The sequence below is a fragment of the Parambassis ranga genome, chromosome 9 (assembly GCF_900634625.1).
Source record: "Parambassis ranga chromosome 9, fParRan2.1, whole genome shotgun sequence".
NCBI classification, from domain to species: domain Eukaryota; kingdom Metazoa; phylum Chordata; class Actinopteri; family Ambassidae; genus Parambassis; species Parambassis ranga.
In genome coordinates, this window is record NC_041030.1 from 22,219,960 (window position 1) to 22,246,483 (window position 26,524).

General features: G+C 43.2%; 2 protein-coding genes across 3 annotated transcripts in view; one reads left to right on the forward strand and one right to left on the reverse strand.

Moving 5' to 3' along the window:
- Positions 1 to 26,524, forward strand: part of prdm6 (PR domain containing 6) — a 62,628-nt gene that overhangs the window by 32,094 nt on the left and 4,010 nt on the right. Inside the window, exons 6-8 of one of the 2 annotated variants that reach the window (XM_028413392.1) lie at positions 9,319 to 9,443; positions 14,481 to 14,862; positions 24,236 to 24,412. In XM_028413392.1, the coding sequence (XP_028269193.1) occupies positions 9,319 to 9,443; positions 14,481 to 14,862; positions 24,236 to 24,412 (684 nt within the window). Of the gene's footprint in view, positions 1 to 9,318; positions 9,444 to 14,480; positions 14,863 to 24,235; positions 24,423 to 26,524 lie in introns of both variants that reach the window. The other variant, XM_028413393.1, reaches the window with a different exon arrangement.
- Positions 6 to 6,828, reverse strand: LOC114440736 (uncharacterized). The gene is made up of 5 exons (XM_028413194.1): positions 6,770 to 6,828; positions 6,191 to 6,247; positions 3,883 to 5,862; positions 3,089 to 3,161; positions 6 to 2,616 (listed from the first exon to the last, which is right to left on the reverse strand). The coding sequence occupies exons 2-5, from the start codon at positions 6,207 to 6,209 to the stop codon at positions 6 to 8; spliced, it is 4,683 nt and encodes a 1,560-aa protein (XP_028268995.1). The 5' UTR covers positions 6,210 to 6,247; positions 6,770 to 6,828.

Consider the following 26,524-nt stretch of genomic DNA (forward strand, 5'->3'; position numbering starts at 1 on the left):
CGATCTTATAAAATGCTGCAGCTCTTATCTGTGCCTTGCTGTGCACGTTGTTCTATCCAGTCACTGACTTCGTCATGATGTCGGTACTGCAGTTCAATAATTGCTTGGTCCAGATTTTCTTCATCATCGGTAAAGGCGATCTGTCGCAGCTCTCTTATTTCACGTTCCTGCCTTTTCTTTATCTTTTCAAAGTCCCTCTTAAATGTTTTGTTCATGAGCAGGTGTGTAAGGATGAGGTTGTTGTTTCTCTGCTGCTTCTGCCTCATGTCCTCTATTTCCTTGTCGTGCTTGGCTGCCAGCGCTGCAAAGTCCTCTGTATATTTCTGTCTGAAATCATTGAACTCTTCAGCTTTCTTTCTGGCCTCCTCAGTGCTTTTCTTTTTCATCTCCTCCACTCTTTTCTCATAATTGGTCTGTACTTCTCTCCATTCTCTTTCCTCTTGTTCTCTTCTGACTTGATCGTTTTCTTTTCTTTTGTTTTCGTACTCTTTTCTTTCCAGCTCATACTCCTGTCTGAGCTTGTGAAGCCGTGCTTGCTCCTCTTCCTGCCTCTGTTGTTCTTCTTGGTTTTGTTTCTCCCACCACTCTTTGCGTTCTTTTTCCCAAGCCTCTTGTTCCTGCCTCATTTCTTCCCTGTTAAACATCAGCTGTCTGTCATTATGTTCATTCTTTTCAGTTTCAGACTTTATTTTCTTCTCCAGAGCTTCAAGTTTTTGTTCCCACTCCTGCCTCAGACGTTCATCGTGCATTATTGAATCCCTGTTCTCCTTCTCCCTCATCTCTTCTTCCCTCTTCGTCTTCTCCTGTTCCTGGTGAATGTACTCCTCTTTTTCCTTGAGCTTTTTTTCTTTCTCTGCTCTTTCCTGTATAATCTTTTTCTTCTTCGCTTGAACTTGTTCCTCGTGTTTTTTTTCTAGTTCCTCCCTCTCCCTCTGTATCTTGTCTTCCTTCTCTGCCAGTATTCTCTTCATTTCCTTCTGAATGGCACTCTCAGCCTCTTGGAACATCTCTGTGGTGTAGTAGCTGCCACCACTTTTCTTCACCATGGTTTCTACTTTGTCCAGAAGCTGTCTGACTTGTGTGTTATCCCCCTTATCCTTGTTATTTAAGACATGGTATCTTCCTCCACAGTCATCAATAAGTTTTTTCACAAAGTCGTCACCAGTGTCTTTTATGTAACTCTCAATTGTTTGATCTGAATCAAGATCATCTCCTTTGGTGAATACCACAATGATGAAGTTTTGTGACTGCCTGCCAAAGAAGTCCTTGATCAGCTGCACAGTGTTTCGTTCCTCCTCTGTGAAACGACCAATCTGCAGCACCAGTAAGAACACATGAGGTCCAGGAGCCAACAAGCTGATGCACTTCACCAGCTCCAGCTTCACTTCATCGTTGGACAGAGTTGTGTCGTACAACCCGGGTGTGTCGACCACTGCAACAGGACGGCCATCAACCTCCCCTGTGGCTTTTCTGCACATCTCGGTCACTGATTTCATGCAGGCTTTAGAATCAAAGCATTTCTGGCCCAAAATAGTATTTCCAGTTGCACTCTTCCCACAGCCGGTCTTCCCCATCATCACCATCCTGAGAGGCTCTCTTTTCTGATGTTTGTCGTCTGCTGTCATCTGTTCAAGATTTTGTCGTATATTCTTTATCGTTCGAGGCTTGGCAATCATTTGTTTCTTGAAGCATCTGGATGCCACATCTGTCATCTTTTCTACAGCGTGGAACACCTCAGAGACCTGCTGCCTGTCCTTGACACTGAAGATAATGTATCGTCCTCCACAGCTCTGACAGAGTTCTTGGAGGGCCTTGTTTTCCTTTACAAAGTCAACTACAGCTGGATCAGTAGGATCTGAGTCCACAAGGAACAGAATCATGGTGAAGTCGTTGACTCGAGGGCTGTATGTGTTTTGGAGGATCTCTAACTCCTTTTTGTCTTTATCACTGAGTGGACCCACAGGTTGGACCAGGATGAAGGCGTGGATGCCGTCAGGATCATAAAGGGAAACACATCCGAAAGTGTCCTCCTTTACCTCATCGGGACGTTTTCCATACAAGGCCGGCAGCTCCACTAGGGAAACCAAGCGTCCACTCACCTCTGCCTCATTCTTAACACACTGCGATGAGTCTGCAGCTGCTTTACTTTTTCCCAGAATGATGTTGGCCACTGAGGTCTTCCAGGCGCCGTGTCTCCCACACAGAACTAAGTTCAGAGGAGGTTTGAAATTCTTAGTCACTTGCATGGTGTCAACCCCTTCAGTGCAGTTTAGGTAACCTCCTTTGTTGTGACTCACTATCTGCTCCATCTTCTCGACGAGTGCTTGGCGATCACGTTCTGAAAGATCTTTTTTGTCAAAGCTGACTTTGTGGTACCTGTTCCCACAGTCTTGTATAAGTTGGCCCGCTGCATCAGTTCTTCTCTCCTCACCGTGTGTCAGGATGACCATTGCATATTTAAAAGCATCTGGACCAAAGAAGCTTAGGATGAACTTTAATTTTTTTCTGTCTTGTTCACTGAAATCAGGCGACTTCACTACCAGCAGCAGGACGTTCGGTCCAGGTGGGCAAAGAGCCACACATTTCTTCATCTCGTGTTTCACTTTGTCATCAAGACTGAAGACGTCAGATGAGTTCACCACTGTTAAGAATGTTTTTGACCATGATTGGCCTTGAGTAACTGCAGAATCTGTAAAATGTTGGGATACTTTGAGAATATCAAGAATATCTTTTTTCCCTGTGATGAAGTTTGTCAACATCGTCTTTTTGTTCCGACTCTTTCCAAACAACACAATCCGAAGTTCAGAAGCTGTAAATCAAACAAAATCAGCATTATAAATGTTTCAACCTCAGCACTATCCTTTTTACATTTCTGGCCAAACAACACATCATTCTTTTATTCAAAATGGTTTTACGTTTAGCCTACCAGTAAATTCTGTAAAGTACTGTAAAGTCTTTATTATGTCACCAGAATCTGTTATTCTGGTTCTCTTTTGATACAAGTAAATAACACACCGAACTGTATCTGTGTCTTTCAACATGTTTGATCAGATGATAATATTTAAATATCAGTCATATTCACACTCACAGTGTGCTGAAGTGTGCGATGCTGCCATATTGTCCCTTTGGTCGATGCTTATCAGAGAGAGGAATGTTGGTGTCTGTTGGAGTGAAGGAAACAACAGACGAAGTTGTTACATGTATGTTACAGACCTATCATATGTTACTTAAAATTCTTTTCATCACATTCTCAAAAAACAAAATATGAAATGAAAACAACATGTGGGCCTTTGTATGCCACAGTGAAATTCAGGGCCGTATGTTATAGCTGAGTATAATATCACAGCATCAACCTGTAAACAGTGTGATCAGACATAATTCTCTAGAATCCAGATTATCGAACAGTGACTTTAATGTTTGAGGAATAAAAATAAAGAATAAAAATGACAGGATTTCAGGAAATCATAGGTAAAAACAATTAGGGCTTGACATTTTCTCTTAGGTTTCACAGCAGAAAAGAGTCTATAAAAATATTTTACCATTATCATCTGGATCAAATGAACTTTTTACCCTCAGATTAAAAAAAAAAAGGTTTGAGTGCGGGTCAATGACATGACATGCATATTTTTGAGTCTGAGTCCACTATTTTCTTTCAAAATAATGTAATCTTTTCATAACATTGGTCACTTTTATCTATAAAACCTATTTATTTTCATACATTTTTCAGTACATTCAAATAATTATATTCTTTTCTGTTTTGGCGTCTCAAACCCCCAAAGATGTCAGGTGGAGCAACTGTCCGAGCAAATGGTCAGACCAAAAATCCTCTTTTAAAAATGCTCTTTTAAAATAATACATTCAAAATAAAATGCTATGGCATACTTTTATGTGTATAGTCTTTTGTATAAAAAAACATTCTGGCTCTTACGTGTGCTGATGTGGTCTTCTTCACCTGCATCTGTTTCCTCTCCACTTCCTTCTGTTCATTCTTTATCTTTTGTTCCATCCCGATCATGATATTCTTCATTTCCTTTTGTATGGCTGCCTCAGCCTCTCGGAAGATCTCTGAGGTGTAATACTGGCCGCCATTTTTCTCAACCATTGACTCAACCTTGTTCAACAGCTGGCTCACTTGAGATCGGTTGTACTTGTCTTTGTTGTTGATGACGTGGTATCTTCCCCCACATTCAGTTACCAGTTTTTGTACAAAGCTTTGGCCACCTTTTTCTATGTAACTTTCTATTGTTTGATTTCCTAGCTCGTCTCCTCTGGTAAATATCACGATGGTGAATTCTTGTGACTTGTTGCCAAAAAACTCCTTGATCAGCTCCACAGTGTATTTTTCCTCCTCTGTAAAGCGACCTATCTGCAGCACCAGTAGGAACACATGAGGTCCAGGAGCCAGCAAGCTGATGCAATTCACCAGCTCTTGCTTGACTTGATTGTTAGACACAGATGTGTAGTACAACCCGGGCGTGTCGACCACTGCGACAGGACGCCCAGCAATCTCCCCTGTTGCTTTCTTGCAAACGTTTGTCACTGAATTTATGGATGCTTTTGAGTCAAAGCACTCTTTGTTCAAGATGATGTTTCCTGTTGCACTTTTTCCACAACCTGTCTTCCCAACAAGCACCATCCTGAGAGGCTCTCTGCTCGGCAGCGCCCTGGGATACTCTCTTCTTTGATATTTCAAAGGTTTTACTAATAAAGATGCGTGCCTTGTAACCACCGGAGGTGTGGTGAACATGTTTTTTGTGAATCCTCTGGCTCCCCCGGCTCTCATCGCTTCCACAGCATGGATCACTTCAGAGACCTGCTGCTGGTCTTTAACGTTGAGGACAACATGTCGGTTGGAACAGCTCTGATAGAGCTGTTGCATGTCTTGATTCTCCCTAGTTAACCTCACTATGGCTGAAAGGTTAGGGTTTTGCTCCACAGTAAAAAGAATCATGGTGAAGTAGTTGACTTTAGACTTGAAAATATTCTGGATGGTCTCAAGCTCTTTGATATCTTCCTCCGTAGGACGGTCCAGAGGTAAGACCAGCATGAAGGCATGGATGCCGTCTGGTTCACAAAGGGACACACACCTGTATGCTGTCTGTCTTGCTTCATCTTCCGGTTTTCCATACAAAACAGGCAGCTCCAGCAGGGACACCCAGTGTCCACAGACCTCTCCCTGATTTCTAAGACACTCCCAGGAAGTCGGCACACCAAACTGTCTCTGGCCAAGGATCGCTGTAGCTGCAGAGGTCTTCCAGGCTCCGTGCCTCCCACACAGTACAAGGTTTAGGGGAAGTTTCCCAGGTTCAGAAACCATCTCTTCAGTCTCATTATTAAATATTAAATGTTGGCCCCTGTTGCTGCTTACTATGGTTTCCAGTTCTCCCATCAGCTCTTTATGATCATAGTTGGAAAGGTATTTTTCATTTAAGTTGATCCTGTACTGTCTTTGTCTGCAGTCTCGTATGAGTTCACGCACTGAGGAGTTCCCTTCCCCGTCGTTCAGTGGTGTGATGATCAGTGAGTGTTTAAACGCATCTTGTCCAAAGAAGCTCACAAAGAACTTCATTTTTTGTCTATCGTTCTCAGTGAAGTCAGTCGACTTGACTAACAGCAGCAGAACGTTCGGACCCGGCAGACAGTGTGCCACACACATCCTCATCTCGTGTCTCACTTTGTCCGCAGGCAGGTGAAAGACGTCTGCCGTCTTCACCACAGTCAGCGGTTTATTCTTCCACTCACCATGGCAGTGAGCAAAGCGCTTGTTGAGTTTTGGATAATCGGTTCTTCCTGTGATGAAGTTGCAGAGTGTTGTCATTTCATTCTGGCTTCTTCCAAACACCACGATCCTGAGTTCAGATGCTGAAGAAGAATTCAACATTTAAAATCTTCTTCTATCAATATACTGTATTGATAAACACATTTATGTTGCGCTGTCATGTGTTTATAATAGAACATCATACATTTGAGTGTATTGATTTTGAAAAATGCTAAATTCAGAGCTCTCTGCAGTGCTTGACTCTACAGTATCTTAGTGTATAAGGTCAACTTGGGTACATCAGAGGTCACATCTCTCCACTTGTTTATTTGCTTTCTTGATCAGCTGATTGATTAATGCACTAATGTAGGTTTTAGTGACGGAACAAATGTACGTAGATAACAGCAGGTTATGTAGAAATACTAGATTTACCAGTTGCTGATGCCGCCATCTTGGGCAAGGCAAATCCCTGCCAGAATAGGATCAAGTCTGTGGAGTGACAGGGAAAGTAATGACGGCAGAGTTTAAAGATATATTTGTACATTAACAATATTATGTTTTCTGAAAGCAGACATTTTACAGCAGGAAATTACAGTTTTTAATTTTACAGTGAATGTTTTGACTTTCTGGAAACATCCTTAAACATGATCTAATGCATACTTGTACAATTTTTAGAAAACCACATTGTGTACTTATAGAAAAAACACTGTAGTGTGTCTTCTGCTATCTATAGGTATGTTTTTTTATATAACATACAAGTTTCAAAGCAGTTTAAATACACAAAGTATTAAACATATCTAAAAAGACAGGATCAGACTCTTTCAAAGTGGCTGCACATGCCTCAGAGTGTGGGTTTGGTTTCATACTTGTGGTCGAAACCAGTGTAGTGTGGTTGTATGCTGTAGGTAGTCTGATAACCAGAAACCAAAACATCGGACCAGTAACAACTATCAACACATGTATTCAGATTGTTTTTCTCCTTTGCTCTTTGTCTTACTCTGTGGTACTCACCAGATAAGATTCGAGATGCTTTCAGATTAACCTCCAACTCCAAAAGGCGATCAGATCTTCTCGTGTCATGGTTGATATGGGAACAGTAAGTGGGTGGGGACCATGCAGACCGAAACGTTTTGTCATTCCACAAGCATGACAACGGCGAATCTGTTCTTCCAGCGTTTGGCTGTCATCTGATCGAGACTTGACTTGAAGCCAGATTGACAGGTGATGCTTAATAAATCTGCAGCTTTGCAGAATCAGAAAGAAACGATGTGATGGCTGCTAAATTAGGTTTTACAAAACGACTAAAACGTCTCTTGAATTTGTACCACTGTATCATATCTTTTTTATCTTTATTATTATTCACATATTATTGACTTAATTCCAGATGCTGGAAACATTTAAAGCACTTGTCAATATCTACCGATTCCATACCCAAGGCACATGATTTTTGTTGCTAAGAAACAAAAATCCTAAGAACTTAGGAAAGTTCTTTGGGAAAGAACTCAGCAGTTTAATTTCCCTTGAGGCAGTAACAGGTGTGTGAAGGCAGGAATAAGAAGAACTGGTAAAACCGGTCCAAACTCAGCGTCCTGTTTCCTGGATGTAAAAATAAAACATTATTATACAAACCAAGCATTTAATTACTTACAGTAAAATCAACGCAGCAATGTCAGGAAATATCTTTACTTCCCTGTTGATCAACATGCATGTCATCATAGAAAAACTCCTGCCTTACAAAACATGAAGGGCTTTAAGTCGGTTTCCCGTTTTCTCAGCATATATGAAGTTGTTAGTTTAAATGTAGACACATTACTAAGGTGTCGTGGCTGTCTGATTTATCACCTTACACTGCTCCTATGAGTCAGGACGTATGCTGTTTTTCTAAAAGGTGATAATAAAGCTGTTTTTGCTTTGTATGAAAACAGAGGAGCGATGAGCCAGCTGACGATACAGTTCTGACAAACGGCGTTGAGGTGAGCCGTGCGGCTGCAGGGCAGCGGGGGTCTTTATTTTTCATACCTGAGAGGCTGTTGAAGACGTTTGATTTATAGCGCAGCCTCGCCTAAATGCAGCAGCGTGTATGTATTAAACACATTTGTTTCAAATGCATACAAGCCGCGGCGCGATGCTGCGTCCCTCTCTCTTTTTATCCTGGGAGGTCATTGGGTCTGTTTGATTTATAGCCCGGTCCCTCCCGGCTGTATGTTCACATGGGTCCACCCCACTCCTCCCATGGTGTGGAAAGAATTGATAAAACACACACACACACATTTCCAAACACAGGCCTTCAGCGGGCTTCCTTTAGCTTCACAGTTCGGATTCTTACACCAGTTATAGACCAGTTATTGTGGATGACAAAACTGCTGCACTCTCTTGAAAACACGACTCTTTATCTTTTTTTTTCTGTTTTAACTGAAGAGTGTTTTTCTCTCTTCAATCTTTTCTTTCATTTCCTCTCAGTATTTTAGTTTGTGTGTCTCAACCTAATGAAATAAGCATCATGTCCCTCTCTCTCTCCTCTGGCTTTTTCTTTTTGGCTTCTTTAGTTTTTCAGTCTATTTTTCTTTTTCTTGGTTATTATTTAGTCTCCTCAGATTCTCCTTCTCACTGTTTGCTCTTCTGTTGAAAATGGATAGGTGATCTGACTACAAAAAGTCCCAGCGTTCAGTCGAACTACTTATCCTAGCTTGGATTTAAATGTTGAACTCTCAGTGTCTGGAAGGTAAACAGAGATTTTCCCTGATGGTTAAGCTGGGTTTTCATTGCATCATGAGGTCTTTAGCGATGTCAAGTCAAACTTCATTTTTTGAACATTTCTCACACAGGAAAACTCAATGTGCTTTGAATTATGTGGACATAAAGAAGCAGGCTGGAATATCTTTTTTCACTGTAAGTGCTTGTTTGTCTCATGCTGATTGCAAAGACTAATTAGTTTGCTTGCCCGAAGGCACGTTAGCATAAAAGTGAGGGAGTCGTGTGGGAGTTGAACCTGTGACCTCTCAGTCTGTCTGACACCACAGCGCCCTGGTAGGAGAGAAGCATGTGGGAAAGTTTTTTATAGTCTAAAATAGTCTAGGCCGGATATGAACATGTGGTTTTAAACGAGGCCTTCGCTCATGTTGTCACAATGATGTTTTTGGTGATGAGGTGTTGTTTTGGCGGCGGTGTGACCCGCGGACCGTCAGCTCACTGGCTGCTTGTTTGAACAACAGCGTGGTCGTTAGCTGGTCTGCAGAGAGTGAGAGACACCAGATACTCCCCATAAATCACTTGGGTTTGGTCATATGTGAAAGTGAGCTGTTATCAGATGGGAAGCGTTTCTAACATCAGACCTGGACAGACTCACTGACCACCTCACAGCGTCTCATATCAGCGCCGTTAGTCAGCAGTTTGTTTTTGTCAGAGGTTCGTTTTTCACACGATAACAGAACTTTAAAGGTGCTGTAGCCATGAAATGACTTCAGGACTGTTTGGTTTCTTGTGTTTTTACATTAAGATAATGATGATGAATTTCATTTCTTTGGTTTTAAATTAATGACACGTCTGCGTTTGTATTGCAGGTCCTGTATCTTCTACAGAGCGTGCATGGACATCCCCCGGGGAACTGAGTTGCTGGTGTGGTACAATGACTCCTACACTTCCTTCTTCGGCATCCCGCTGCAGTGCGTCGCTCAGGATGAGAACTGTAAGAAACAACGCTGATATTTCTCTGTTTGCCTGTTGGCCTCCTGTCTGTCTACAAAGATCTGTGTTAAATCACCCTGGATTACAGAAGCAGTGAGACATGTCACAGCAGACAAAGCAGCAGTGTGCACAAAGATAGGGCCTCCTCTGCTCACACGTGGGCAGGTTCACGTCCTTCCGATGTAAAGGAAGGCAGCGACCACTGATTCAAATGTTAATGTGACATAATAATAATAATAATAATAATAATAATAACAATAATAATAATAATAATCCTCTCTGCTCTTCAACCCGTCTGTCTGCAGTTTTCTTTGGATGCTGCTCTGATTTTTTTATTTGAACTGTTAGACTGGAAGAAATCTGTTGGTCGGCCAAAAAAATTTTTTTTATAAACTTTTTCTATCTTATGTATTTGTCTGACCAGCCGAGCCAGCCAAAACCAGACAGAGAGAAGTCTTTCATTTGATAAAAAGTGTACTTGTGGCCGACACACTGCTCCTTTTTTCTATTTTTCTATCCATCTAAGTTTTAGATAAGTGACACTCAAGATGTTTCCTCATCATCTTCATCTGCCGTACTTGACGTACACATTTATAAACATTCTTCTGAATTATGCGAACCTAACAACACATGGTCCTTTCTGCCAGTTTAAATTTAATATCTTCGTAAAATAACTTTCTGGCTCAGAGTTTTCTCTTTCTGATCGTACGTCTCGTGTTCGTCCGTCAGGTGTTTTTTATCTGTTTGTGGATGTTATGCATGCTGTGGTCACTAAGACCTGCTCACTAAGAGTCACGTTTTTTGGCAGAAATCCCTTCAAGGTTGACATTTTCATGGTTTCAGTTGTTTGAACTGTTTCTGACAAGCTGGGATTGTATGTAAAAACATGAGGGCTGTGTTCATGTTTGTTGTCCTCACTCTGCCAGCCAGCCTGTGTTCTTCTCCTTCCTCCTCCGTCCATCCTCCTCCTCCTCCTCTCTTTTTCTGTCCCTGATTTGTTTTTGTTTACATCATCTCCAGTTTTCTGCTCAGTCAGCCTGTTTAGATCTTTTCTATTCAAACATTTCTTTTCTGGATTGGACAGTGAAACTCCCTGCAGGGGGAAAACAGACTTTGACTTTTTTGTGTGTGTGCATGCGGAGCTAAAAAAACAAAACATGAAGACGGAGTTTTAATCTGTGGAATCTAAATGGAAATGAATTGAATTAGGTGCTCGTCTTTTGCAGAGTCGCAGTGAAATGAGATCGTGCTGATTGCAAATTAGAGACGTTTGGCCACAAACTGGTTTGTTTAACAGACGGAACAACTCCTTTACATGACATTGTTCGTCATGACAGGAGGACCGGGCTGTGGCAGCCTCTGCACACACAGACATACACATATGTAATACTGTGTTTCTGAGGACCCAGCCTGCCTGAGCAGCACCTAAGTAATTATGTTTAAGGTTAACGTTAACGTTTCCTGCTCAGCTTTTACACCAGCACATTTACACAGAAACATGCTAAAGCTACAACATGATTGAATAGTTCTTATCATGTAAAATCTGCAACCATAATTCAGAAATGCTGCTGTGTGCTGGGCTGAATGTGCTCTTTGTCACTCAGTTTTCATCTGTTTGATTCAATCATGTGTAAAGGGATTTAAACAGAAAACTCAGAAACCCACATTAACATGCACACAATGGCACAGGGCACACAAATACTGCAGGATTTGCTTTTGTTGAAAAAAGTTTGTGCACATCCAAATGAAGAAATTAGATTACGCTTCTTTTCTACTGAGCAGGATCAGCCCTGCTTCAAATTAAAGACATTTTGCTGCTAACTACGTTTGGGTTTTCTGTGGCATCGTTATCTTCTGATTGTGCCCACAACAGGCAGAAAGGAGACGTTCTGTCCTCGGTGAAATAGGACATTTAAGGTTTTGACCTTATTAGCGCAAAGAGCCTTGATGAGGTGCATTCAGGCTGGAAAATGAGCAGCCATGTAGCTCCATGTCTTTACATTCTGCATGTGGAAATAAATAAAAAAATCTTTTTGTTAAACATGCATGGAAGAAACACAAAATCCAACACTCAAATTCTCAGATTTAAATTAAGTTTCCACCATGTAGCCTGAGGAGCATGTTAGCATAGCAGCTACAGTTTAAAGCTCCTCTTCAGGATGCATTCAGGGTCCAAATGTAGCTGTATCTGTGCACAATAGACTTAAATCAGAAAAATATGTTTGTTATTGTGTTAGCAGTGTGTGTTGTTCTAATAAAATGTGAGCTGTAGTGTGACCCTGGTGTAGACAGCCGGGCTGATAAGATAATCTGTTCCATCTAATGCACTTGAGATGGACGGCTGCAGCACATTCTGTAAAGACTTCATTAATTTAAGTTAACTAAAGACACACAACAACCACCATCAACCACGTAAACACACCACAACTCATACACTCACATTAAAGACGAGCAGAGATCCAAACATACAACAAAGAAAACACACACGCTATCAAAGCGCACACACACACACACACACCCCGTGGTTGTTTACTCATACACGTTCTATCCAATCACAGACTGACAGCTTGATGCTGCACAGCCCGGCCGCCGCCTAACAACAACAACATGTGCACCGACGGACACGGAACCAAAGTCTCTGTGCCGTCCCGCTCCACTGTCCCTCTCTTCCTCACCCCCAGTCTCCCCCTTCATACTCCCTCTCTGTGACATGTATGTTGTATGCACAGAAGAGAGGGGATAGACGTAGGAGTAGGAGCAGTGAGAGGAATGATTTCCATTTTGTCCACCTCTGCAGTAAACTCCTTCTTTGCTTGACATAGTGTTATGACTTTTATTATAATTGCCACTATTGATTTATTTTTAAGACTTTATAATCACTGGTAATGTTATGATTATTGATTACTATCAAAGCTTTGGCAACATAATGTGATCTGTTTTTCATATCAGTAAAGAGAGGACCACAACACCCCCCCCCCCCAATCTTCTTCTAGATGATCTTTTCGGCCACTGAAAATTTTCGGCCACTGAAAACACTTTTTTCACCGAAACAAGATGTTTATGATGGCGCAACCAGCACGGGTTTGTCTGGACGCTCCAGCATGTCTGCGGTGTCTTTTCTTGCTCCATTTGAGCAGCTAAATACAGAGAGCAGCTGATGCATCTACAGCTGACGTTAATCTTTTAAACACAGCAATAAAGCGTCTTCTAGCTCAGCTCAGTGGTCAAGTCCAGCTTCTTTCAACTAAGGCTTATTGCTAAGGTAAAGCCATACCTTAGTCAGAGTGAAAGTCATCCACGCTTTTATAACCTCTCGCTTAGACTACTGTAACTCCCTATATATTGGAATTGGACAGTCAGAGCTTCACCGTCTGCAGCTGGTCCAAAACCCAGCGGCTCGCCTTCTCACCGGGACAAAAAAATGCGAGCACATCACGCCAGAAGCACAGAATTGATGCTTGTGCTTGCATGGGCTGGCCCCGGACTATTTATCAGACCTCCTGGTATTGCATCGGGCCTCCAGAGCTCTTAGGTCTGCTAACCAAATGGCTCTGGAGGTCCCCCGATCTCTTTTAAAAACTAGACGTGACCGGGCCTTCTCAGTCGTGGCTCCCACTCTGTGGAACGCTCTGCCTCTAGCTGTGCGGTCGGCAAATGGCCTCACCACTTTTAAATCTCTACTTAAGACTCACTTATTCACCTTGGCCTTTGCCTGAGTATTGGCAGCTCTTGGGGATTTTATGTTTTATGATTGTATCTTTGTTTTATTGGATTTTACTGCAGTTTATTTCTTTTATGTTTTTTTTATCAATTTGAGTTTATTTTATGTATTTTAATGTTAAGCACTTTGGTGGGCGATGCCCTTATAAATGTGCTATATAAATAAAGTTGACATTGACATTGACATTCTAAGCAAAGAGACACACTGGGAGACCATGAGAACACCTGCCAATTTCACAAGAACCCAATGAAATGAGACTTTAGAATAAAAATAAAAATGGAAGAGAGGCACCCAGAAAACAACGCTGCAGGAGATATCAGGAGAAGTATGGTGCTTTTAATCATCGTGTGTTTCTCATAACGAAGAAAGAGTGGCCAATGAATGATGAAGATATTAGTGTGACACTCCACCCGCATTGTTTTCAGTGTCACACACACACACACACACACACCTCCTTTAGGTGGAGAAACTTTTACTTTGTGTTAGTCTGTTTGTATTCATGTTGCATCCGTCTGGAAGAGGAAGAAAGAAAACACAGACTCTGCAACGTTGCAAACTGCATCTGCATAATTCTCCCATTTTTATGATGCATTTCATACGTAACCGCCATATTGACCTGCATTTTTTGTACAAGCGAGGTTTGTAGCAAAATGAATTAAGCGTGGGCGAGCAGCGCATAACGCCGCCGTCGATAGCGCCGTCGGGCAACTTACAAATGGTGTAATTATCTCCTCATAAGGTTATTAGAGGATCAATGGAGCCTGGTGGGTTGATGGCAGAGGTGAGCTGATGAAGGATGGAAAATGCTTATGATGATCCTGACTGCAGAGAGGGAGCACGGTGGAGTTACAGGAGATGTTTAGTGCATCATATATTTTACACTTTGGGAATGTTTAGGAAAGTCAAATACTTAAATAGTTGAAAAAAAAAATCATTGTTCAGCAACAAACATCTTTCGTGGTGCCAGAGTGCAGCAGTTTGACTTCCTGCCAGTCCACATGCCAAACAAACAGTGTAGAGAATGAAAAGAGAAGCCATCATGGAGTTAAAGTACAGACATAATGGAGGGTTACAGGGTCCAGGTCAGACCACAGGACAGCTGACTCCTGGGTCAAAGAAGGACACATGGGATCAGCTGGTTCAGTTAAAATGTAACATTGCACACTTTACAGTAATGCTTTGAAATGTTGTTTTCCTTTTTAATGGAGTGTACTGTAGTTCTGAATCTGTTGTCTGTGTTGCTGCCAGCTCCAGCAGCTGCTACAGCCCCACACAGAAGCTTTAAATCCACTGATGGATTTTCGTTTTTGTCTCCAGTAAACGTCCCGGCCACAGTGATTGAGGCCATGTCAAGACAGGAGTCCCTCCAGTCCTTCAGCAAAAACGGCAAACCTTCCTCTTCCTCTTCATCGTCTTCGTCCACCCCTTCCACCACCCTCATGCGCTCTATGGTTTTCCCTCACTCCCCCTGCCCTCGGAGTTTCTCCCTGTTGGATAAGGTCGGCCACGGGCCTCAGTCGGACCCCACCTTCAGCCAGCTGGCCTCGAAACACCAGCGAGTCCTGGCCAGCCCGACGTCCACCAGCCAGCTGAGCAGCGAGTTCAGTGACTGGCACCTGTGGAAGTGTGGGCAGTGCTTCAAAACCTTCACCCAGAGAATCCTGCTGCAGATGCACGTCTGTCCACAAAATCCTGACAGGTGAGGCGTGCGTTTATTGTCGACTCATTTTTGAGTCCGTGTGGCTTCATTCACCGGATGTTTAGATGTTTCCACAGAATCCACTGAAATACGACACACACACAGCACCTGGAATGCTTTTGATGAGCTCCCATGACACAACATTAGCGTTTGTCAAACTGTTAGTGCAGTTTTTCAGTGGAAGCTGGCAAATCAGACCGTTTATAACTCGGTTGTCCTCATCATCGCACCATTTGTGTGGCAGAAAGAGAGGGTTTGTGGATGAGAGTGAAGAGTGTGTACAGTAAAAGTGTTTGAGTATGTATAACATCTGCCAAGTTAATTATATACAGCGTGGATGGAGGAAGAGTAGTAGGTGTGTGTGTGTGTGTTGAGGGGACAGAGGATGTATTGGAAATTTTTTGCTTAGCTTTATTTTTTGTGGGGAGAGTCAGAGCAGCGTATAAATCAGCGCTGTGCGTCAGTGAGAAATACCTCGCCTTACGGTGACGGGGCCAGGAAAACAGATGCCACTTATTCAATAAACTAATACTCATAGGGAAGAAAAATGTGGGCTGGATACGGAGGGGGGGTGGTGGGAGGGTCGATGTGGAGCTGCCTGTCAATAAGAAGGTTTTATGGGACGGAGGAGCAGATAAAATTCAGCTGAACAAGCCAAACAGAACAGAGTCCTGGAGCTTCAGAGTTTTACTGGACCATGCAGTCACTTGGACTGGAGTTACCCCAGTGTGCCCGTGGCTGCATCACTCTTTCCCCTGTTAATGTAACGGATTAAAGGACTCTGCTGCAGCAGTGGCTCCTACAGGATTTAACAGCCCCGCTTTGGTCTATGTAGTATGCAAAAGTAGGCCATTTTGTAGTAGCAGTAATATTTACACCACTGTGTAGATATGGAAAAAATTGAAAAATATTTTGCTCGTTATTAGTCGTTGGTTAGTGCACATTTTATTTTATATATCAAAAACTTTCTACATCATTCTTTGCCTTTATTGATCTATGCATAGTTGCTCAGTGCCTGTACGTTGTGCTGCAGTTTGGGATTCATAAAGTACATCTATCTATCTGACAAAATATGGAAAAGAAATATGTAAAAATAGACCTCTGAGAAGTCTAAAAAACTGGAGGTGGTGTTTATGATCTGTACTGCTCCCAGCCTCTAGAGGCCTCACTTTTGGAGGGCCTCAGACGGAGCTTTTGTTAGCTACAAATGCAACACGAGCTGCTTGTTTCAGTAGCTGGAAAGTAGAAGCAGGCACCCATGACATCTGCATACATAGAAGATGTTCCTAAATGATTTAAACGTCTTTGTTCTGTTTTTCCCCGTTCACACTGGGGGACAAAAATGTGGCTCAAGCGGGATTCGGCCGCATCCAGCTTAGGCCCCGTTCACACTGGAGAAAGTCATTCCAGCTAGAGTAGGATTGAGCCCAGACAGCCTTTAAGCTGGATGCGTTCAGACCTATTTTCAAATCTGGCTAGCACACACTTGTGTCCGCATTCAATCCGGCTTCATCCAGCGTGTTTGCTGTTCTCCAAACCACTAGGTGGAGCCTCGTAATATGGCTAATAATGTGGCTAGCTGGATTCGCTAATCCAGCCAATCCTACTAGATCCACCTCTCGAGGGTGGATCTAGCCGGCTTGAAATCAAACTGGATTCAGCCGGATTGGAGGTGTTCACACTCGGAAAAAAACACATCTGGATTTATCTGGATGCGGCCGAATCCCGCTTGAGCCACATTTTTGTCCCCAGTGTGAACGGGGCCTTAAAGGCTGTCTGGGCTCAATCCTACTCTAGCTGGAATGACTTTCTCCAGTGTGAACGGGGCCTTTGATCTCGATGTGGTCTCAGTGCCTGGATTATCCAACTCTCTCTCTGGCTGTAACCCTCCCTCTCTCCTCTCATACACACTTATTGATGTTTATGTGATGGGAACATTTGAAGCTGAAGACTGATTGTTCCTTGTATCAGCTTAAAACACACACACACACACACACACACACACACACACACACCTCCTCTCAGCTCCATCTCTTTCAGGTTTGGTTTTTTCTTTCTTTTTCGGAACTTTTTCTTCTTCTGTGTCATTTTTTCCCTCCGTGTGTCATTTCAGCTGAATCTATCATCGGAGCAGCAGTTTGTTTATGTCAGTGAGGCCTTGGACGTGCGTTTGATTCGGTTTTAAACTGGTGTCGAGATGCAGGATACTGTTTTGTGATGGCGATGAATGATGAATCAGGGAAAAAGCCTGAACATAAATGGACTGCGTTTTCACTTATAGGCCTGACATATTACAAAAGCAATGCAGCACAAACCACAGCCATGAACCACACTAATAATCACTGCTTTTATGATTGATGTGTTTACTGCGGTGCTGTTTAAAAGAGTCATTAGTGCTTTTAGGTAAAATGGGGTATTTGTGCGAAGCACTTTGATCTCCAGTGTTCACAGTTCAGGTCCCATTCTGGTGGCTGGTGTTGTTTATGAATAAGCCATGTATTTGTATATGAATGTAAAGGGGCTTGTGTATCACAGGGCAGAGCGTTTACAGCAGGGTGAATGTGTGAATCATCACAAAAGCGACTTTATAAAGGAATTAAATATTCGTTTTGTTGATGGATTTGGCTTCAGCACAGGATTCTTGGTTTTTCCAGTGATGCAGTGAAACATTTAACAATCCCTATTACTCATGTGAGAACTGTAATCTTGTCAGGAGTTATGAGGCATGTTTAAAATTTAAAATGGAAGGAAAAATGGATCAATCCCGGGCTGACCATGCAAACGGTTTTCCCCGACTTTATTCCTGCTTTGATGGTTTGAGGCTTAAAGTGTTCAGTTTTATATTTGATGTAGATTGTGCTTTATGTGAAATATACATACACACGCACTGACTGCACTGAGCTAAGGGGGCGCTCCGCTGTGTGCGATACAGAGAGCAGAGCAGTGTATAGAGACCGTAGACAGACCTGACACCGTTGTGCAAGTTGTGCTAAATAACATAAGTGTTAGCCGTTCCTGCCGGTCCTTCCTGACCGTGGTCGGGGAACACAGGGGAGACCCTGGAAACCCTCGCTCTACAAGGATGGTGGCAGTGGTGACACGTCAGTAACGGGCCGTTACTGCTGAAAAGGATGGCTTTATTCTGAGGGCACTGCACATAAAACATAAAACGCCAACGCTGTTCTCCCCTCCGGTCGCCAAGACATTAAATTGTTGCTCCCCCTCTCTCTGCAAAAAAACAAAATGGTGTGCCATGGCTCCAAAAAGGTTGAGAAACACCGTGTTAGAGCATCCAAAAAGTCACTAGCTGCTTGACAGAAAGCTAGAGGCTGACCCCTGAGTGAGCAGTCGGGTCAATGTCCCGCCTGAGGAGGGCCCCTCCTGCTTATAGTAAAAAAATTTTATTTAGATTCCAACTGTTGTTGAAGTGTACCAGGATTCTGAATATCAGCAGGTTACACAGTGAACATAGGACGGGTCAGGGGGTCAGACTGTCGGTCAACATGCAGCACAGAAGGCAGAGCCAGAGAGAGAGAGGCACCAAACTCCAGGAGAGAGAACACACAGTCAGCACTGGAGCTTGTTACGTCTAAATGAACTCACAGAGCCATGTTTAAACCAGCGGTGAGCTTTAAAAAGAACAACCATGCAGACATGAAGCAGGAAATATGGGTAGCTAAATAAACTTGCTAAATAATTAAGGTAAGAGGAGCATTATGGGTAACTGCCCACCAGTTTCTGATTAAATACAAACCCAGCCTTGGACAGTACTAACAGCACACATTTAAGGCTTAGGTTGTTGCATATATGATGGTCTAACGGAGCTCATAAACGTCTTGCAGAAATCAATGATGTATGACTGTGAAAGTTCGACACGCAGCTGCTTTCATGTTTCGTTTGAGGCTCACTTGCTGCTCTGCGAGCTGAGAAACTTCTCAAAACACGATTAACTCAGAATGTTGCATGTGGGGTTAAAACCTGACTGTTGCTCTGTATTGCTAAACAGTTGACATTCAGGAGATTTATCACCCAACAGTGAAGACATATTTGCATTCAGCACTAACACAGATGTGTCCCTGCTGGACACACAGATGTGATTTTTTCAGTGTGTAGCCGCAGGATAATGATCCATCACTGTGATGGACGGCTGTGTAGAAATTTCTTCAAGGTCTATTTTTATCTGTCATGTTTGCCTTTATAAGCTGCTGATGTAACACGGAGTACATTTTAGGCTTTGAAGTGTCAGATACTGCCTGTAATCTCATATTTATGGCAGTTATTTTAATATATAATATGGTCAGCTTACAGGCACTAGAAGAAGGAGACACCAACAGACATCTTGCTTGTGAAATACCTGGAGACAAATCTGTAGCAAAAATATAAAATACAATTGAATTGACCCGAGTTTAATTGAATAGATAGTCTCCAGTGTGTCAGTGGTTGTCTTTTTAATCCCCTACAATACCCACAATGCAAAGCCCAGTGAAAACCTTAAAGGCACCGCTTCTATCCGCTGTTTGCTTGGTTCTTGTAGGACCAGTGCCGCTGGTTGATGAGAGGACATCATGTTGGCTTTCTGCTCTAATAGGTCAGTCGATGCGGTCCGAAAGAGACAGAGGCGGAGGTCTGCAGAAAAACTGCGGTGGCTGAAGGAAAAGCTGTTTTGGTGTTTTTATAGAGGCCTGCCAGGGAATTTATTTGTGCTCAGATGTGTGCATGTCCACTATGTACAGTAAATGTGTGTGTGTGTGTGTGTGTGTGTGTGTGTGTGTGTGAGAGAGAGAGAGCCATTGATTGTGTATTGACGAGGTGGGAACAGTGATTTATAGCTGCTGATCTCTTGGGAATAATGTCTTCATATGATGCGGACGGAGGGGATGTCCTCGCCTCGCAGATATAACTCCATATGGATTAGGCTGCGTCCATATGGGTCAATCGACACACTTCACTCTGCATCACTGCACCCTGCAAACACACACATATTCAGTCCAAAATCATCTTAAAGCTAATAAAACGATCACCCTTCCAGGAGCCATTTTATCTCCTGTATGTGATGTTTGTCACAAAATTTGCATTTTTCAGTATTTTCCACTCTTAGGGCTCGACATGAATGGGTGTCCATGTCACTGTGATTCAGTCTCAATCTCAATCGGAACGTTGTGATAAGCAGTTTAAAGGATATTAATGAAGCTGCACACCTTAGGCCCCGTTCACACTGGAGAAAGTCATTCCAGCTAGAGTAGGATTGAGCCCAGACAGTCTTTAAGCTGGATGCGTTCAGACCTATTTTCAAATCTGGCTAGCACACACTTGTGTCCACACTCAATCCGGCTTCATCCAGCATGTTTGCTGACCTCCAAACCACTAGGTGGCGCCTTGTAATATACAGAGTTAGTTCACGCCACGGTAGGACCGCGTGTGCGCATGCGTCGTGCGGTTTTTTGTCCCGTGTCGCGCCCCGTGATCCGGAAGTAGCATGTCGCTAGCCGGATTCGCTCGCCACATTTGCGTTCACACCTGAGCCACATTTGAGCCAATCCGGCTAGATCCACCCACGAGAGGTGGATCTAGCCGGATTGAAATCAAACTGGATACAGCCAGATTCGAGGTGTTCACACTCAGAAAAAAACACATCTGGATTGATCTGGATGCGACCGAATCCTGCTTAAGCCACATTTTTTTCCCCAGTGTGAACGGAGTATTAGATGTTTACCTGAAGCTTCCATTCCAGCACACACAGTGTGATGTATTAACACACACACACAGAGTGTTAATGCTTTTTCCTACAACCACCCACACCCCCTGCTCTCCCAGCTCCTCACCACCTTGTTGACCTCTGACCTCTCCGATGACATGAAAACATGTATGTGAGCCAAGACATTTCATTCCCATGTAGTCTGGAGCAGTGAGGAGTGAGTTGGCACGCAGTGTGGGTCTCACACTCTCACACACACACTCTGTCATCAGCTCGTGTGTTAAAGGTGTGGACAGAGCGACACTTTGACACCAGCTCTGTTGGTGTTACCACATGTTGTGTTGAAAGGTGACACAGGGTTTATTGTCCTGAACTGTATTTCACAGACGTGATGAAAATGACTTATTTTATAGATTTCACACACACACACACACTCTAAAGCAGCCGGGTCTACTCTCACTGCACTTCCAAACTAACTATTATTAGTTTGTCTGTGAACCACGTCGAAGCATCTATTTGGTGTTTTTGTTAGCCTCTCGCTTTGTTGACTTTGAGCATATTTGGCTGTCTGTGCTGTCAACAGGCTGTAACACAGTCAGACTGAATAACTGTGTGATACTAACGGCCACACAGAGAGAGATGATGATGATGATGCTCACTTTCTGGACTGCTGCTTAAACTGGAAGACAGAGAAATAGAGGGGGTGTTATATCACCGGCTAACATCGATAGAAATATGAAAGACAGAAAGGATATTCTGCAGATTATTGAATCTGATCAACAGCGATCATCAGCCAAAAGACTAAAATCCAGATTACAGAGTCTTGATGAGTGCTTTGCGGTGTGCTTTCTTTACCAACACAGAGGGCTGGTTGTAATGTGTGTGTGTGTTTTTGTGCGGTACATGTTCCTGCTTTATTTATCTGGGTCGGAATCAGTCTCAGGTGCAGTTCCTGCTCAGTAAAGCTGAGGTTGTACGAGGTTCATGTGCGGTCATTCATACATGTATGAACATATTTGCATGTGCTTGTGTGTGCAGATATTTGGTTGCCTGTGTGTGTATACCTGTGTGTGTGATGGAGGTGTTCATGCCTCCTCCTCCTCCTCCTCTCTCCACTGTAATAAACAATAACTGGGCATTAATCTCCCGGCCTGCTGCCTTAATAAATAATATCCACACATTCATCAACTTAAACTATTCACAATCAATGCAGCTCTTCATAGAAAACCCACCTAATAAATAGTGGTGCGGCCCACTGAGGCGTGAACTTATAGACCGGCCGGCTGATAAATGAACCGACCCCCACAGCGAGACGCCTTTTATGTGGAAAACTGCAAGTGAGAATTTTTCGATTTTATATTACACTATTTTACTCTTATTACTTTCCCGTGTGTGTGTGTGTTCTCTGCATCCTCGCAGGGTACTGTAGGTGTTTGTGATTTATTAGAGCGGTGAAGATGTTGGTCTATTTGTTTTATTCTAGTTCTGGGGTGTTTACCTATTTGTACACCGCTGATGTCAGAGTTGTGTCTTATTGGTTTCAGAGTAAGAATCGCTTTATTTCCAGGCAGCACACGGGAATTTGTCCCAGTCGCTCTGCTGCGGAGACATTTTAACAAGAAGCACAGCAACTCGGTGATACACAGAGAGCAGCGAAGCCATGCTGCATGTTTGTTTGCACACATATGTTTAGATGATTAGAGATGCTGCCCAAGCAACATGGCAGACCCTACAGATATGACCAAAGAATTAGAGAACGCAGCTGATCACCCCCCCAGAAAATGTTTTAATGTTAGTCTATCATCAGTCAGTCAATCCATCTTCACGGTGCTCCAGAGATCTTTAATAACATCAATGTCCCACTGCAGGACTGATGGGAGTTCAGACTCTGGATGGAGAGTGAAGGGTGAAGAGTGAAATGAAAATCCAGTGCTGTGCAAAAACTAATAATGCAATAAAGTCAATTTTTTTACTGATGTTTGACATGACCAAGACTGTAATAAAGGTTAAAAAGAATCCAGTCCACATTCACCTTTTCTATTAAAAATGAGCCATTTTGTGTGTTTTTTTCCAATTTTCAGCACCACCCCTTATAAGATTGGTGATTAAAGGGTTAAAATCCTGGGGGAAAATTATTTTTTCACTACTGTTGATTAGAACTGAAGTTAATTAAAAGGTCTATGCAAAAAAATTTCAAAAAAATACTTATCTGATATATTTTTAAAACCGTTAAAGTTAGGGGGCGTTTTTGTCCCGAACAACATGAAAGGGTAGTGTTTTGCGAACAGTCCATGAGGGTTAATAGCATCAATGTCCCACTGCAGGACTGATGGGAGTTCAGACTCTGGATGTGGATGAAGAGTGAAGGTGTCGTGCTGTGCGGTGTGTTTCTATAATGTGCTAACACTTAGCTTCTGTCTGCTAGCATAAGACAATGACGGGCTGGTTAACATTAAGCTAAAGCAGGAATACTTTGCTTGTTGTCAACTAGTTTTATCAGTTAAAACACACGGTAAAAATGTGGAATGCTTATTTTTTATTGCCATTTATTATGATTAATTACCAGCCTCTCTCTTCACTTAATGTTTCATAGATGTTTGAACATATGTCATTCAACATTTAGCCTTTCCCATTCACACAGAACATAAAACATCTCATGTTGACTCATCACTCATGACTCATCATGTCAGTGGTTAGTTGTAGTGGAAGTTGTTTTTTAAATTAATCAATTTTATATAATAATTAACAAAAGTGGTCATGGAAATTATTTTCTTGATCCTTTAGATTTCATGACCAAGTCTCCTCTTCAATATTTGTCATATGATAATAAGTTCTTCCTTTCCAGCAACCAGTGAAATGGTCTGATTCATTTAGTTTTTTACTTTTAGTATTTAGTGATGTATCTGTTGTTTTTGTCTTTCACCAGCTCAACAGCAGCAACTTTCTGCCTGAGAAAACATATAAAATAACAGATTCTCTGTAATATTTGTATTAAAAGCAGCATTTCTAATATCAGCAGACTGAAGGAGAACAGGGAGAAGATAAGAGGAAACAGATACAAGCTGAGGCTGAAGTGTCCTGAAGTTTAACCACATAACTGGATAATGTTAGCAGGAGAGTGTGAGTGTGTGTGTGTGTGTGTGTGTGCGTGCGCTCAGCTCAACAAATGGAAAGAGTGTAAGATTAGATCTGCTGCTGTATGGAAGCAGGACACTCTATTAGCAGACACACAGCTATTGTTTGGCTGTTTGTTTCAGTCTGATTCACTCCCACTGTGGACTCCCACTAGGGCCCAGCACACACACACACACACACACACACACACACACACACACACACAAAATCTCTTTATATCTATCTCGTCTTTTCTTGTGGGTTACTGTCTCTATCTCACTTACACACCCACATACACACACAGTGATAGATGGTCCAGTCATGATCTAGGCCTGCATTGTTGATGAGGGTCACGCTGCCATGGTTACCAGAGCAGTGTCCGACTTCCCCTGCCTTGTGTGTGTGTGTGTGTGTGTGTGTTTATAGAGCTTACACAGTGGGGTTCCTTGCCCTCCATCTACCTGTTTCTGTTGTTCATCTCTGTTCTGATTTCGTCCGCTCATTATTTGAGTGTGACCCCCTCTTTGTTGTGTGTCTCACACATGTTGTTTTTGTCTCTCTCAGACCGTACCAGTGTGGCCACTGCGCGCAGTCCTTCTCTCAGCCGTCAGAGTTGAGGAACCACGTCGTGACACACTCGAGCGATCGGCCCTTCAAATGTGGATACTGCGGCCGGGCATTCGCGGGCGCCACCACGCTCAACAACCACATCCGCACGCACACCGGAGAGAAGCCGTTCAAGTAAGTAACAGTGAGTACCCCCCACCCAGCCAACCCATCCACCCTCCTCCATCCTGCCTGCCTGCCTCTGTTAAATACAACACACAGCACACACGTACATACTTTGACTCCCTCACTATCACATAAGAATCACTTCTCAGGCCGTTGTATGTCCGCTGCAGACGGAGACTCCACCAGCTGTCCCTGCCCGGTACCAGTCTCTCCTCCCTGACTGTCCGGCACTTGTATTAGCAGCCCTGAAAGTCCAACATTAAGCTGTGAAGTCCGCAATAAGTAGGCTTTTAGGTTTGAGCAGCAGCTCTTTAAGAGATCACATCCAAGAAATTTAGATGCAATGGATGATTTTGTGGGAGTAAACCGGAGGAGGAATAACACCAGCATTAACAGTACTCAGCCACGTCAAGCTTAATGATCCATTGATCAACTTTGAGGGTCAAAGACGCCATTTATTGACTTTAAATAAGAAAAGAATGATGCTGATAATTATCAATAAGGATTGGAGCTGATTGTTGGAGCCAAACCAATAAGAATGAGCTTTAATAAGTACACATACAGACTATATAAAAAACGTCCTGTAGTTCTTCTTCTTCTTCTCTCAGTCGGTGTGGAATTGAAATGTAGAAATGTTCTTCATGTTAGACGCTCCGGCCTCATAAAGGCTCAGCTCTTTGCTGATGACCCTCTTCCATTATTCATGAACCTTCTTTGGAATATTTTGTCCCATCACCTGTCACGCCCGGTGTGACCTCTGACCTTTATGCACTTAACTATTGGCTGCCTGTGATGTTGATCATTGAGGAGATCTTGCGCCGCTTCTTGTGTTTGGTTGTTGTAAATCAGAGAGCATCAGCAGAACGGCCGGTGTAAATACGGGAGCAGCTCGATCACAGCTGTTAGCAGCCTGGTAATGAATCTGCACACACCGAGACTCCTCATTTCCAGACTGATATAATTAGAGGGCAAGCCACACTGCAATTAGGTCTCTCTGGATGTGGCTGTTGTCATGCGGTCACTCCATCAGCAGTAGAGGACAATAAGGATGGCCCCAGTGGATAGAGAGGTCAGCAGGGCCGACGGGAGAAAAGGTGAAAGAGTAACGATATAAAAGAAAGTGAAGAAAGCCAAATAAGGGGTTTGAGTGGTGGGAAAAGTGTCAGGGGAAAGCTGCAGAAACAAATTAACATTCTTAATAAGCAATCAGACAAATGCGAACCCATCATTGACGTGAAGGTGAGGAGAGAACGAGAAGAGGCGGCGTGCAGGAACAAGAGATCACGGTGTAAAAAGTGAAGCGACAAGCCCCGCCGAGAAATCCGCTTAAAGCAAATCAGCGTTCTTAATAAGCAATCAGAGGAAGCCCCGAGCCTTTTCATCAGCACTTCAGAGTCTCTGTGGAGGCGGAGCGGGACAAAGACAATCATGGACGGGCGTCAGAAATCTTTAGCGGATCGATGGCCTCGGGGAGTTATCTCCTTTCGGATGGTGCAGCGGATAGATTAAAGCTGCCACCGTCACTTTGTCAGAAGGAAAATGCTCAACTTTATTTTCCCGCTGAGGAGACGGAGGCAGCGATTCTGTGTGGTCGGCAGCTTTTCTGCGCTGGTGCTGTGGAGCCTGTCGGAGCGCTGCCGTCTCCTGCACACTTCTGTTGTTCGGTCTTTCACAGAAGCAGCTTCAAGAAGCCTCAAGAGGACTGAAGGAAGCAGACGAGACGGTTCCTGTGTGCTGAGTGGATTCACAAGAGTCGCTCTGAGGTTTCAGTCGAGCTTTAGGCATTAAAAACACACCGCTGGAAGCTCCAGAGGTAAATCCCAACATCACAGTTGTTGGAGACTTGTTGTACCAGTGTCTCTGTGTCTTCCTGCTCCCATCAGCTTCTGTCAATCTGTGACTGAACCCAATCTGTACTCCTTTACTTCCCATAAGATCAGAGCTGAAACTCCACTGACCCTTGAGGGAAAGTGATTAAAGCTGCCTCTGTCATTTCATCAGGACCAACTGCTCAACATTATTTTTCCATGTTGAGAGGAGGAGGCCGTGGCTGCACACAGGTCTGGTCGATAGCCAGCGGACTGCAGCGGCTCTTTGTTCTGCAGGGGAACCATCTTTGTG

Coding starts and splice junctions, on each gene's coding strand:
- LOC114440736 (XM_028413194.1), bottom strand. Junction 3,162..3,882: donor AAAAGACTATACACATAAAA/GTATGCCATAGC, acceptor TCACTCCAACAG/ACACCAACATTCCTCTCTCT. Junction 2,617..3,088: donor ATCGCACACTTCAGCACACT/GTGAGTGTGAAT, acceptor TGACGTCTTCAG/TCTTGATGACAAAGTGAAAC.